This window comes from Triticum dicoccoides, chromosome 2A (assembly GCF_002162155.2).
Source record: "Triticum dicoccoides isolate Atlit2015 ecotype Zavitan chromosome 2A, WEW_v2.0, whole genome shotgun sequence".
NCBI classification, from domain to species: domain Eukaryota; kingdom Viridiplantae; phylum Streptophyta; class Magnoliopsida; order Poales; family Poaceae; genus Triticum; species Triticum dicoccoides.
Window position 1 is genome coordinate 646,408,775 of NC_041382.1, and position 15,539 is coordinate 646,424,313.

The following is a 15,539-nucleotide window of genomic DNA, read 5'->3' on the forward strand; positions in this document are numbered from 1 at the left end:
AAGGATAAAACTCTAAAAATCAACAGAAAAGAGGAATATGGAACATTAGCATGGAGTTTTATAGTCAGAGATCTGATGGTGTAGATGACCATTGTTGAATTGTAGTTTGATCTATACCCTAACCACACACGTAGTAAAGGTGGCAGTGGCTCCAGCGTCCACGAAGGCAGTGAGACTGGGACTCTGAAATATCCTCGTTTCCTTGTTCTGTGTTCAAGGGCTGCTCGAAAGGGTGATATTTCAACAATTAGACAATAGCTAGCTGATTCATATCAACTCATAGCACGACAATAAAAGGCGATAAAAAACAGCAAACAAGAAAATGACATCTAAACGCTATACCACTCATACACATGCTTTTTCTTGGTATTCCAAACTTCAAGACTACAATGAACCTTGTATCCATCTGTTTATAAATAAGCATTTGTAGCTAAGAATGGATCGATCAAACTGTGACAGAGAAACAAAATTGCATACAGAGTTGTAGCAAGGAACCAAAATCAAAGGGGTTCCTAACCCGTGTTGGGGAAACCTATCAAACTTGCAATCTGAGCAAGCTAAAAAGGCGATGAAATAAATGCTCTCACCTAAAGCAAGGAGGAAGCTTGCATGTGGTTGACAGTGAGGTGCATAGGTTGAGGTTGTTGAACCAATCACACATGCAAAATTCAGTATTTTCTATTTCCTTGTGAGACACATACCTTAAATAATGAAAGAATGACATTGCAAGACACTGGACAATACATTTCAATTTAGCATCTAGAAATTGTTCTCCCGGTGGAAAACTTGCAAGCATAGAAATATAGGACATCGTGGTGAACAATTTGAATAATATTCTTACTGAAGTACAGTGAGAGCAAAACATAGCACACAAAGCGTAAATAGAAGACCTCAATATTTCAGCATGAGTATTAAACTATTAATGGTAAAGACAAATGAACAGGTTTGCATTTCATTGAAGATGCTCTAGCGGTCTAGCCATAGGGTGAAATTCATTTGAAAAATCTGAAAACACACATTTGTTAACCATTGCCTTCGGAACTGAACACACACATCCAAAACACCTGAAATCTGGTTTCCATGATTCTTTGTGGTACACAGCTAAATTGTAAACTTATTAATATATTTCGTTGCTTAATTGATTCTACAAAGAAAATTTTGGATACCATTGAGAACATCGGCACAATAAGCCTGTAATGCATACTATCTATATTCCTACAACATGTGCAAGTAAAATGCAAACACTGTGTCATGATAGAAGGACGAGTATTTTTTTGCTTTGTGATGCGAAATCTCCCTTTCATCAGTCACATACAGAATTGACGTTTCATCACTTAGATTATATCATCACGCAGCAACAGAAATACAAATTAACAGGGGGGGTGATCTTGCCTTATCAATTTCCTGTTGCTCTTGCTCCTCCCTCACATACTCGGATCCAATGTGATCCCCTCCTACTACAAGGAATCATGAGTTGGACAAGAGAAGGGGTAGAACTGTGTATGTGAGAGAGGAAAAGTAGATCAGAGAAAGAAAGAGATGTACCTGCAGGTTTCATTCATCAACGACAAAGGGGTGTGGAGCTAGGGTCCCTCACCATCGGATGCAGGCACACCCCTTCGGAGAGGAGACACGCGGTCGGCATATGCCTCCCCGCCGCGCACAACAGGGCTACCTCCCTCGCCCATGTCCACATCGACGCCTACGCGGCGCTCGCCGACTGCGCCGTCCCTGGAGGGACTTCCCCTTCGCGGGGCACCTCTTCCTCGGCGGAGGCGGCAGTGCGTGGAGGAGGGATGGCGGCGACGGCGGACCGGGCGGTGCGCTGGCGGCCCTGACGGCTCGTCTGGGCGCGGCGCGTTGCGGACGGGGCGGGGAGGGGCCGGACCGGGCCACTGGAGAGTGGGCGTGGCGGTCCGGTGGCGTGCAGACGGAGGCGGCGGTGGCTGGCGGGGAGTATGTGGGGGGAAGAGGTCGGGCAGGGGCCAAACTGCCCGAGGGCGTGGTCGCGGGAGGGCGCTTTTTTTACCGGACGTGTTTGAGGATTGTAACCCAATGGCATGGTGGGTAATTAAAGCATAAAACATGTTTGGTCTTTTGAAGCGACATAGACCATCAGATTGCAGGTTTGAATGGATAGGATGATTTGGTTCTCCGCCCTCTCTTTCTTTTATAGGGGTAGTAGATAGATGAGATTCGGCTGATGTGACGCCCGGATAATTAAGCTACAGTAATCCCCTGTTGATGGTGCCATGTCATCACACTATTGTTGCTAATCCTCATTTGATCCAATGCATAATTCAAATTCAATTCAAATTAAAGTCCAAAATTCAAATTTCTCAAACATGCATAATGAAATATTCAATGTGTGGAAAATATTCCATAACCAATTATGGTGCTGACCCAACATTTTTGTAAAAGTATTTAAATGCTCTTTTACGAATATAACAGTGGCTAAAACAATTATTAAATGCTTTTAAATTATAAAAATACAAAACTATTTTATTTGAACCTCAAACTAAATGTGGCAGTGGTATAATTAGTAAAATCAAATTAGGTGTTGTTCCTGTATTTTATAGTGCTAATTGCTACTCAAAATTAAAATAAAACTAGAACTGTAAAAAGAAAAACAACAAAACAATTAAAGTAAAAGAAAAACCCTTCCCCTGGGCCAAGCCCACCCAGCCGGCCCAACGTCCCAGCCAACCCACTCCCCCCTCGCGGTCGTCTTCTCACTGTTCAACCGACCGCCCGGTCACGGTCGCCACCCGACCAGCTCGCCGGCGTCGTGGGCGAGGGGATAAGATCCCCCGACGCCTCAGGCTCCCCTCGTCCCCTCCCACTTGCCCTCGCGCTCCCCCTTATCCACTCCCCCTGCCCCCACACTCTCCTCTCCCCCGCGTCCAGATCCACCTTGCGGTGCGCCCGCGTCTTCGGTTATCTCGCCCTACCGCGGCCACCATGCGCCCCGACGCCTAGGACCGCATCCGCCCGCTTCGTCGTCATCCTCTACATTGACCGGTGCCACCCGTTGGAGCTCCTCACCGTTGTAGTGCTGGATCGAAACTTCTTCCTCCTCGGGACGCCGGCGAACCACGACGACGCCGGCCACCTCTGCTGCTCCTAAACCACTCGACGGGCCTCCTTGTGCCTGCTCGGTGAGCGCCACTCCCTCTTTCTCCTTCCCCCCGCCTCGAGATGCCGCCGTAGGCCGTTATCACCCCGCGCCCGGAGCCACCGCAGCTCGCGTTCGCCATGGCTCTGCCGTGCTCCCCATGCCCCTGGTCATGTGCCCGCAGCTCCCCGACCCCGCGCTGGCCACGCCGCATGCGCCCCGCGGCCCCTGTATCCGTCACCGCGCGCCGCCTACGGCCCTCCCGCACCCGGCATCCCGTTGCATGCTCTGTGCCTGCCTCCGTCCGACGACGCCGTTGCCGCACTTGCCCCGCGCCCAGTCGCGCCCGCCGTAGCCGCGCTGTGCTGTTTTCGCTGCTACCGTGCTGCGCTCCACTCGCACCCGTTCGCCGTGCTGCCGCCGCCTGTGCACGTGCGCCGGCCGCGCCCGGCCCTGCGTCCGTCCGCCTGCGCCCAACCGCCCTGCAACCGCGGCCTGCCTCGCCCCTCGCTCCGCGTCGCTCACCAGCCCAGCATCACGCCGTGCAGCGCCGCGCCCCGCGCCCAACTCGTGTGCATGCCGCCGCTGCTCTTCTGAATCTACTGCTGCTGCTAATTAGTGTAGCTACTAGCTAGCTTTTCAAATTTTACACTGACTAACCCTTTGGACAGCCTCTAAACTGTGGCAAAACCACGATTAACAGGAGTAAAAATAATTTGACTAGGTAGAACACTTGTCAAAGCTCAAACGTTTCCGTTGGACCAAATCAATTTGATGCATGGATTAATTCCTATGAAAATCACAAAATGCTATCTTTTCTCAACAGAAAATAGAATTAATCCCTAGCACTGTGTGTGCGTGTGTATATTCTGTGTGTGTGTGGTGGCCGGCCGGCTCTCCATTAGCTAATTAGTACTCCTACTAGTTAGTCTAATCGGCGGTTCGGTATAGTGTAAATGACAGGTGGACCCCTCCTCTAAATATCCACTTAAAAAGAAAATGCAAGATATGTGTGAATGACACCTGGGCCCCATCTATATTTTTGACCAGTCAATAGTCAAGCAGTTGACTGTAGACTGCACTGTTGACTGAGTCAACAGGGACCCCTAGACCCACTGTCAGCCTTCGGTGGCCCCGCTGTGTGCACTCTACTAGGTGCACATAGCAATTTCCCCTTTTAATTTGAATTAATAATAAATTTAGAAAATGATTTAAAACTTTAAAAATTAATATAGAATAAACCGTAGCTCAGATGGAAAAAATTTTGTACATGAAAGTTGCTCAGAACGACGAGACGAACCCGGATACGCAGCCCGTTCGTCCGCCACGCAGCCTTAACCTATCGAACTCGCAATTTCCCCACTCCGGCTCCTCTATCCGAAAACGCGAAACACCGGGGATACTTTCCCGGATGTTTTCCCCCTTCATCGGTATCACCTCATACCGCGTTAGGACATCCCTAGCACCGATACTTGTCATGTCATGCATCGCTATGCATCTGTTAGCATTGTATTTATTGTTTCTTCCCCCTCTTCTCTCGCTAGACACCGAAACCGACGCTGCTGCTACCCAGTACGACTACGGAGTTGACGACCCCTCTCTCTCTTGCCAGAGCAACCAGGCAAGCCCCCCCTTTGATCACCAGATATCACCTATTCTTTTCTCTACTGCTTGCATTAGAGTAGTGTAGCATGTTACTGCTTTCCGTTAATCCTATCTTGATGCATAGCCTGTCCTTGCTACTACTGTTGTTACCTTTACCTGCAATCCTAATGCTTAGTATAGGATGCTAGTTTATCATCAGTGGCCATACATTCTTGTCCGTCTGCCATGCTATACTATCGGGCCGTGATCACTCGGGAGGTGATCACGGGTATATACCTATACATAATATATGATACTTGTGGTGACTAAAGACGGGTCGGCTCGTAGGAGTACCCGCGAGTGATCCACGGATTGGGTCCGAAAGGACGCTTGTCCCGACGGCCCTCAGAGTGGATCTTTGTGGCGAAGCAACAGGGCAGGTTGAGACCACCTAGGAGAGAGGTGGGCCTGGCCCTGGTCAGCGCTCGCGGTTATTTCAAAATAACACGTTTAACGAGATCTTGGTATTTGATATGAGTCTGGCCACTGGCCTATACGCACTAACCATCTACGCGGGGACAGTTATGGGCACTCGACGTCGTGGTATCAGCCGAAGCCTTCGTGACGTCAGCGACTGAGCGGCGCGCGCCGGATTGGAACGTAAGCCTGCTCTTGTATTAAGGGGGCTAGTTCTGCTTCCGGCCGCCCTCGCAACGTGCAGGTGTGCTAAGGGCGATGGGCCCAGACCCCTGGGCCATAGGATTTAGACCGGCGTGCTGACCTCTCTGTTGTGCCTAGGTAGGGCTGCGACGTGTTGATCTTCCAAGGCCGGGCATGACCCAGAAAAGTGTGTCCGGCCAAATGGGATCGAGCGTATTGGGTTATGTGGTGCACCCCTGCAGGGAAGTTAATCTATTCGAATAGCCGTGATCTTCGGTGACAGGACGACTTGAAGTTGTACCTTGACCTTATGACAACTAGAACTAGATACTTAATAAAACACACCCTTCCAAGTGCCAGATACAACCGGTGGTCGCTCTCTATCAGGGCGACGCGGAGAGGATCATCGGTTAGGGTTATGCTATGCGATGCTACTTGGTGAACTTACCATCTACTCTCTTCTCCTGCTGCAAGATGGAGGTTACCAAAAGCGTAGTCTTCGATAGGGCTAGCTATCCCCCTCTTATTCCGTCATTCTGCAGTTCAGTCCACATATGATACCCTTATTCCATTTGATACCAATGCATACATATGTAGTGTAGCTCCTTGCTTGCGAGTACTTTGGATGAGTACTCACGGTTGCTTTTCTCTCCCTTTTCCCCCTTTCCCTTCTACCTGGTTGCCGCAACTAGATGTTGGAGCCCAGGATCCAGACGCCACCGTCGACGACGACTTCTACTACACTGGAGGTGCCTACTATTACGTGCAGCCCGCTGACGGCGACCGGGAGTAGTTTAGGAGGATCCCAGGCAGGAGGCCTGCGCCTCTTTCGATCTGTATCCCAGTTTGTGCTAGCCTTCTTAAGGCAAACTTGTTTAACTTATGTCTGTACTCAGATATTGTTGCTTCCGCTGACTCGTCTATGATCGAGCTCTTGTATTCGAGCCCCCGAGGCCCCTGGCTTGTAATATGATGCTTGTATGACTTATTTTATTTGTAGAGTTGTGTTGTGATATCTTCCCGTGAGTCCCTGATCTTGATCGTACACGTTTGCGTGTATGATTAGTGTATGATTGAATCGGGGGCGTCACAGCTGATCCTTCATGGGTGAATTGGATCCTCGGTGAAAGTCAACCTGTCCGATCGCTACGCATGGTGGTTGAGGAAAGGCGGAAACAACGGGACGTGCGACGATGTCGAACCGCTTGTCCTCTTGCATGCCGCACCCTAGATTCTTTTCCCCCAATCCCCACAGCCGTCTCCCACACCCTTCCTCCTCCTTCCTTCCTCGCTCGTCAGCCACCGCAGCCGCCGCACCCTCCCGCATTGGACGCCGCTAGGCTCGTCCATGGCTCCATCTCTCGTCCCAGCCTGACCCAGGCGGAGCCATGGGCAGAAGAGAGGAGGAAGGGAGGCAGAGGAACGATGGGGAAGGGGATGTCAGAATCCAATCGCCCCGGCCGTGCCTACACGAGTAGCACCGCTTCTTTCCTGCCCGACGAGGGGTAGGTCTTGACAATGGCTGCCCGAGGCCGTCAGATCCGTCACCGTCGTTGTTCTTTTGGTCGAGGCAGTCGTCGTCCACGTGCTCCTCTTCACCACCACAGCTGGACGCTGGTGAGGCTAGCCTCCCCCTCCAAGCGCAGGTACTTTCCCGTTCCTTTCTATGCTCTCTCTCATCCCCTTATCTATCTCTCTGTTGTACATGGAAACAGATTTACCCAGTTCTCAGTCTAGATTTAATGAAGGAAACAACTATTCATACATCGCCAATTATGGATATGGATCCATCTTGCTGCGCTGGACGAAGGGTTGGATGGAATAAGAATTGCTTCCTCTAGGTATTATTCACCGAACCTCACTTCATATTGTTATAGTGTAGATCTGTTCATGCTCAGAATAAGAACCATTCGTGTTATTTAGTGTTTTATTGTTTGTTCATTGCTTGTTGTACAAATTTCCAGGAAGATATAATCAGGAGGGACCATCTAATAGTTGCTAAAGTTACTTCTGAACGCACTCTCTAAGTATGCATGTTGGATGTTTAGTTTAACTAAGTGACACTTGTTCTGTACAATGCACTTGCATCTCTGAACTCTTGCTCTAATTATTTCACATTTTCCAACAGAGATCGGGCTGGGCTTGACTGGGTTTTTGGAGTTCTCTTCTCGTTTCTTAGGATCCTCATGCTGTTTGACAAGGGGTTCCTTGCAATGGGAAATGTAAGAATCATCCTCCTGGTTTACTTATACTTCGCTCTAACCTATTGCATCCTAATTATCATGCATTTCATGTCAGGTTCTCTTCGTCTCTGGTGTTCCGCTAACGATTGGACTAAAGTCAACTTTCCAGTTCTTCACAAAGCCTAAGAATCGCAAGGTCATATACATGTAATATTTAATTAGGCACTTTTGCTATCCCTGGAACTACACAAGTCAATAGAGCTGATGTTCATCATTGTTTCTGGATTGTACATCTTTCAGTTGGATTAAGGTTTTTCCTATTGTCTGCAAATGAAACGAACTTGATGTACCTCTGGTATGGTAAAAGAAGAGATTGCCCTTTCCTTTTGTAAAATTTTCTGCAGACGATGTTGTGGAGATTGATTTGAGAATTTGTGTGCTTATTAGTTCCACTACTTTTTTCTCATTAACTGATATTAGACAATGGTGTATAAATGTTGCACCTGACTCTGTTTTCCAAGGATATACGAATGAAGCTATAGTACATGCAAACTGTGACTCCTCTTCGCTGGACAAGGAAAGTAAAAATGATAACCTACCAGGCAGTAAAATTACATGGCTGGTCTCTGTTTTGTGTATGTTAGGTGAGCATTTTGAAATGTTCTAGTTCCCTTAATAGAGTGTATTTTCTTCTCATCAAATGCTCACTTATATTTCCGGAATAAACAAATCTTTTGTGTTGTAACCTGTTTTGAGTTTCGATGATTTACCATCTGCCTTCTCCTCTGCTTTATGTCGCTTCTCTAAATTATTTCTCTGGGCCACTACCATAACTTGCTGGTTTAGTTTAGGTGTGTAGGCAGAATTTGCCATGTGATTGTTTGAAACTACAACCAGGTTGAATGTGCTTTTGTTTATTTATCAAGGATCGATAGTCTGAGATGCAGTGCATTTTGATATCTGATGTTGCTGCTATAAAATGTGTTGCACTCTGGGCTGTGATACATGTACATCTAAGTGGCTGATGAGGTAACTTAGGTATTACGATTAGTCTGCACAATTAGTCTGTACATCTAACAGGTAGTTCAGACTTTTTCTTTCCAAGTCCTATTGTGGCTGTACCAGTTTACCTGCGTGTGTATGCAGGTGTTCTTTTGGCATCATACACTCCCCTGTGAAGTGCGTGTTTAATCACCATGCAACGGGCATGTGGATTTGAGGTGTAGGGTGGTGTTGGAACTGGTTGATGCTACTAGGTTCTTCACATGTTTTTTTCTTGGAACGTGTGTGCCATTACAAATTCAAACAATGTATGCGTGCTCGCTTAGCTCTGACCATATGCCATGCACTGGCTTTAGTTTGGTTAAAAAAGTCATCTCCATTAGAGAGTTTATAGCTTTGTACAGCGTGTACAATTCCAGAGCTTCATTTTTCCTATTGCCATGCGTGTACAGTCTCAGAGCTTCATAACATTGTGGTAGGGAAAGATGGTATGCAGAATGTCGAAAGCTTTATTTTTGTCCATTAGATAGTTTATAGCTTTTTCACTAGAGGTAGGTTTATAGCTTTGTCACTGGGGTAGGTTGTCACATAGACTGCCCCTGATAAAATAAGTTCTCCATGCAACATAGTTAATTACTGAATCTACAATGCATGCTTATTTCTGGCAGAAGCTTAGTGGATGAATTAGCATTTTGTAAAGTCTGTCTAAGCTCCCGTCTCTTTTCTTTCTATAAACTGGAAGGCCAGGATAGGTTTCTAAATTACCATTTTGAACAATGTTAGCAAGTTTACCATTTCTCATTTCTTAATACCATTTTGGGATTGTTTGAGCACTATACCAATATTTTGCTTTGTGCTAAAGTCAAAGATATTGTATCCTTGAATGTTTTTCAATTGCCAAACATGCCAAATTCTGCATATTCGTCAAGGTGACACTGATTTTGGTTTTACTTGCCATCTGCAGCCTCTTATATCATAGGCGAGAAATCGATTAAAATATTGTATTGGTTCCGAAATAATGTTTTAGTGTTGAACTATTGATTAATCCCCCTTTTTTCTTTAGTCTACGTGATTCAATAGAAATGATGTTTTAGTCATGTTTGATAGTTATGAAACAAATGTCATAGACCATAGCTAGCTATTATGGAGACGTTTCATAGTATTATTTTTATACAGAAGGGCTAAAGCTCCAATCATACATGTTTGCTCAAACCTAAAGCTCCTAACTAATGAAAATATGTTGAAAGCATTTAATGATTTTAAAGGTACATACATTCTTAAACAAGAGCCTATGTATTTTTTGCTCAAACACAAAGTCATTGGAAAATGCAAATGTTTTCAGTGTGAATATGATTGATTTCAAATGGGTCTCTGCAAACATGGTAGCAAGTATTTTGTGCTATAGAATTAAAATATGTATATACATCTCAACATAGACAACAATTCATGATGTTTCCTATTAAAGGGGATTAAACCAAGGATATTTTTTTCATTGCGCATATGGATTTAGCGTGCCTCTGCGCCATTTGGCGCAACGGGTCCACTAGTTCGTATTCCAAGCAAGACACTGAACAACAATAGCAGGGATATGCAGTAGAGTAGGACCGATTAAAGTCTTAGGATATACCTTGTGTGCCGGTGAACCTTAGATCTAAAAGCCCGTGCACCTGTCGAACATAATGACTATTAAGAGAATGATTTCAAAGTAACCGTAACTGGCATAATGATTATTAAGTAACCAGGTACATAACAAATACAATGAATGTCTACATAGTACCCCATCTCTCTGAATATTGAATACATGCACACTCATTTTGAAGTACACTTTTGGAGCGATGGAAAACCAGGAAAATAGAATGCAGGGAAAAAGAAAATTAAGAGAACCAGCCAACTATGCAAGGGCACCACCTGACAGTTCAGAACTTCAAGAGGTGCTTACTGTATTATAGATATAGCGATGCATCTTGTTAGAATCAGCAAATAAATTCATATGCTAGCAGTTAGTATTCGCAGGGAGAAAAGAAACAATCCATTACTGAATTATGCATATACATCCCCGTGAATAAACTACACGTGCACCGCAAGATCAAACTATCCATGTGCAATCGGAGAGAAGTAACATACCGTCCTTTTATCTTATACTCTATCTTATATGGCAGTCTGCCATGCTGATGTTGTCTATGTATTCATTACAATATCACATATCAATCTATGTTTTTAGGTCCCTACAAATTTGTTACAAATTTGGTTAGACGAACTACACAGCAGAAGCACTTTTAGCTAACATAAGAATACACCATCATTAGGTATACAGGTTTACAACCACGATAAGCAAAACATCGCCATCTTTCTCTAGTCAACTCATGGCATGAACAAAATAACGTGACCACGGAAGTATCGTGTACACATTGGAGTTCATGTGTTGTTTGATCAAACAAGGAAATCAATATTTGACAAAGTATTTCAGGCTAACAAATATGGAAGAAATTAACGATTTCATATGTGAATTACCAAAGAAATTAGCCCGAGCGAGGTACAAACGTCGACCACCACATACAGAACAAAAAATGGAGAAGCACTCATCCTCGCAACATATCGCCATCATCTGAGACAGAATACGAATGCACAAAATGGAAATAGTAAGCACATGCATCATAAGTAAGCTACTAAATTAGGACTTGAAAGAGTAAAGTCAGCACACAAGTGGTGCTTACAACAATCTTCACACAAACTTTACACCAGCCAAAACGAAACTTATATAGATTTTCCTACCACAATGTTATAAACTACTATCTAATTGACCATCATCTGAGATAGTATCTCAAAAAGCGTTATCAATGCATTTTTTATAGCTAGCTGCATTTCAACTATCCTGGTCAACCATGAATAAATTAGCAGAACAAGATATATGTACAGGAGCATCGGGTTCATTTGATACATGTACATACAATCAACAGGATATTTTTATCTTGAACAACAATTAATCTAGTGTCTAGACAATGGAAGAAAGACATGATATGGACTATACTGCAGTAGTCCATTACTAATTTTTCATCAAGCAACAACATAATTCAAATGCATGATCTCAACTGAGGCACAAATAAACCAGATGGGAAATCAATAAACCTTCCAATTTTGGGATCCAACAGCTCTGGAGGACTGCACCTCTCCCATTGTGATCCATCCCCCTGCAAAAAAAAACAAATTGACATATCCAATTGAATCTCGAGCGGATGAGCACACACACACACATAGAGATAGAGAGATAGAGGAAATGGGGGAAGTGGAGATAACGCTCACCGTTGCCTTCACACAGTGGATCTGAGGCGGCACATCTCGGTTCGTTTCCTTCACGGACGCGCACTGGCACAAGGACGAGGGCCCATCGTTCCTCCAGTCGATGGAGGCGCCTGGAACAACGACCAGGAGGCGATGCAGTGCGGGAGGACTTAGGCGGTGTCGGGGAGGACCGATCGGAGCCGCAGGCGTAGTGTCGTCGTCCATGGCGACGCCGTGTAGTGCACCGATGACCGCGGTGCTGGGGTTAGCCGGGCCCGCGCGTAGAGGAGCGGCGCGATGGATCAACGCGGTGGAGAAGGAGCAGCGTCACGAGATGACCTCGTGTATGTGCTGGATGGTGACGGACTTCGCCGGAACTGGCCGGTACCAGGCGACCATGGTGGCAGCGGCAGTTGGGGAAGAGAGAGAGAGAGGATCATGGGAGAGAAGAGGGTATCCAGAGAGAAAGGGCGAATGGGAGCACGAAGGGGCAAGCCGGTGCCTGTCGTGGTTCTAAGCCTGACAGTAGAGTGGGGGGTAGGTATGGAGAGGCAAGGTCCTAGCTATGGAGAGGTTTTAAACACCAGGGATGTACGAGTTCAGGCCCTTCTCGGAAGAAGTAATAGCCCTACGTCTCGGAGCCCGGAGGCGGTCGAGTGGATTATGAGTATATGAGTTACAAGGTGCCGAACCCCTCTACCTGTGGAGGGGGGTGGCTTATATAGAGTGCGCCAGGACCCCAGCCAGCCCACGTAGGAGAGGATGTAAGGTGAGTTAAGTCCGGGGCGTTACTGGTAACGCCCCACATAAAGTGTCTTTACTATCATAAAGCCTACTTAATTACAGGCCGTTGCAGTGCAGAGTGCCTCTTGACCTCCTGGTGGTCGAGTGAGTCTTCATGGTCGAGTCCTTCAAGTCAGTCGAGTGAGTCCCTCGTTGGTCGACTGGAAGGCGACCTCTTCTAAGGGTGTCCTTGGGCAAGGTACTTAGATCAGGTCCATGACCCTACCCTAGGTACATGACCCCATCATTAGCCCCCGAATGGATTGAGGCTTCGAGTGAGGAAGGAGTTGATGTTGTTTCCGATTAACCTTTGCACACTGGTCGTGCGTTGTTCTGGACCAAAGAATCTCTTCGTCGATAGTGAGAAACTTGTCTTCAGTCGACTCGATCCATTCTCTTCTTTCGTCGAGTGATCTTTCGGGCTTCGACGATCTCCGAGCGACGGATCGCGGGAAACCCCGCGTCTGACAGACCGATCTGCCGTTCGCGGATTCCGCGGGATGCGAAATTTGGGGATGCGCGCGAAGAGGAGCGGACCGCGGCGTTTGGATGGGACGGGACATAGACGCCTCGATCTCCGCACCGCTTTCTTCGCCACGTATCCTGTCTGCATAACTGTTCCTGGATATGATTAGATCGACCGGGCCCACCTGTCATCCACTCGGAAGGGACCTTATAAATGCGCCCGGCGAGGATTTTTTGTACTGTGCCTCAGCATTCTCTCTCTCTCTGCTCCCTTCGTCCCCGTCCAGCGCGCTCGCTCTCGCCCCCGCACAACTTCCCCTCGCGCATCTCGCCGGCAACCATGGCCAAGGAGAAGACGGCGGCGCTGGAACGCGCGAAGAAGGCGTCGGCGTCGGAGAAGGCGAAGGGGAGATCTACCAGCCGCGGCGGGTCTTCGTCCAGATCCCGCCTGCCGAAGGGCTGGGTCCAAGGAGACTGGATCCAGTCGACCATCACAGAAAAAGATCTCCTCGACATGGCCAACGAGGGCTTGATCCCTCATGGAGCTGCGAGGCTTCCGGGGAAGGAGTGGCAGCCCCAGCCAGAAGAGGGTGAGTGCGTGCTCTTGGCCACCCATGTTGATCGTGGATTTTCTTTGCCGCTGAGTATTTTCTTCCGTGGCTTCTTGAACTTCTTTGGAGTGCAGCTCCACCACTTTACCCCAAATTCTATCGCCTATCTTGCCGCGTTCGTGTCCATGTGTGAGGGTTTCCTGGGCTGTCGACCGCACTGGGGTTTGTTCAAGCATATATTCACGTGTCGCTCTCAGACCGTGAAGAAGGCGAGCCCAGGCGATGAAAGAACCCGAGTCGTCCAAATGTGTGGGGGTCTGGGGATCCAGGTGAGGAATAAGAGCACCTTCCCGCCCATGACCTTTCCCGAGTCAGTCAGAGGCTGGCAGTCGACCTGGTTCTACTGCCAGGACCAGTCGACGCCGGGGCAGTCGAGTGGACTCCCTCAGTTTACCATGGACCGAGTGAACAAGCCCTCCTCTCTGAAGTTGATTCCGGAGGAGAAAGCTGACGTGAAGATGTTGATGGAGCGCGTGGTGCAGTTGGTTCGGGAGGGAGTGACGGGCATGGATCTCCTGGAGGTCTTCCTTAGGCGTCGCATCCAGCCCCTTCAGTTCCGGAGCCACTGCATGTGGTTGTACTGTGGGACTGAAGACGAGACTCGAGTCCATCCAGAAGCAGTCGACGATGTCACTCTGGAAAGATGGATGGCAGCCGTTACCGGAAACAAGGATAACCCACGCGGAGCCAGAAGGATTCCTCCACTCGACCACAACAGCGATCCAAACAAGGTACGCTTGCTCTGCTCTCCACTGTGTTCTTGTCACATTCATTTCTGTTTATCCTGCCGACTGGTCGATTGATCCTTGTCTTGATATCTGCTAGGCCCTCACCGAGCTGTACTCGATGCCCAATGGGGCACAAGCTCCGACTGAGGAGGGTGAGGCGAGTGGGGGCGAGAGCCAGGAGGAGGAGGAATGGGACTCGGACGTTGCTGAGGATGATGATGACGACGATGATGATGACGGTGATGAAGATGACGTTGAAGACGAGGAAGAAGAGGAGGAGGAAGTCGTACCACCGCGCTCAGAAAGGCGGTCGAAGCTTGTCCACGACCCTTCGACTGAACGTGGTAAGGGGGTTGCGACCGTTGCTCAGTCGACCAAGCGCCCTCGGACCACCTCTCCAGTGCCGACTGAAAAGGCGCCGAAGCAGCCCAGGGCGGCCCCGTCGAAGCCGATCAAGCTCCTGCCGAAGATGAAGGTGTCCATCCCCACCATATCAGGGTAATCGTGCTGCTTAAGTCTTCTTATTTTGTGTGAACTTTGTCTCTGGTTGACGCTGAAGTTAGTCGACTGATTCTTTGGAGTTGCAGTGCTGCTACTTCTGAGACCTCAGCCCGGGCTGATGACCATGAGATGGAGGACGCAGCAACTTCAAAACCAGGTACTATATTCTTAACGCTGTTTTTAGTCGACTGACTCGCGATCTCTGATCCTGATTCTTCTCCGTAGCTCCACCCAATGCTGTTATCAATCTCCCTGATGATGATGAGGATGAGGAACCGCTGAAGCGCAGAAGGAGTAGGAAAGCGTCCGCCAGCAAGGTGCCCCAGGATGTGACGGCGCCTGAGATTCTGATTGCGGAGGAAGAGAACACCACTCGACACATGGTGTCCTTCGCAGATCCACTGACGAGTGCTCAGCAGCCCTCCCTCTTCACGACGCACCACGTCCCAGAGGACCAAGCTGGCGTGGCGAAGGAGGCGATACGCCAGGCGGGAATCATGATGGAGCAGTTGAAGACCATCCGGGATGCGAGCCAGGCAGCTTATGACGCCAGTTCTGCCCTCCAAAGCAATGTTCAGGTCAGTCGACCACCGTTTGTTCTGTTGGATATGCTACCAAAAACTTTTTC

General features: G+C 47.9%; 1 protein-coding gene across 4 annotated transcripts; it reads left to right on the plus strand.

Annotated features, from left to right (window-relative positions):
* The first annotated feature begins 6,360 nt into the window (after positions 1 to 6,360).
* LOC119359763 lies at positions 6,361 to 8,131 on the plus strand. 4 transcript variants are annotated; one of them, XR_005172657.1, is made up of 5 exons: positions 6,361 to 7,005; positions 7,108 to 7,200; positions 7,324 to 7,386; positions 7,488 to 7,581; positions 7,658 to 8,131. XR_005172657.1 is itself a non-coding variant. In XM_037625853.1 (4 exons), exons 1-4 carry the CDS (start codon positions 6,878 to 6,880, stop codon positions 7,751 to 7,753), a joined length of 411 nt encoding a protein of 136 aa, XP_037481750.1. In that variant the 5' UTR covers positions 6,361 to 6,877; the 3' UTR covers positions 7,754 to 8,131. The 4 variants fall into 4 exon arrangements, 1 of the variants encoding a protein (XP_037481750.1); XR_005172658.1 differs by having other exon boundaries at positions 6,361 to 6,976; positions 7,075 to 7,200; XR_005172656.1 differs by having other exon boundaries at positions 6,361 to 7,200.
* The last annotated feature ends 7,408 nt before the right edge of the window (positions 8,132 to 15,539 follow it).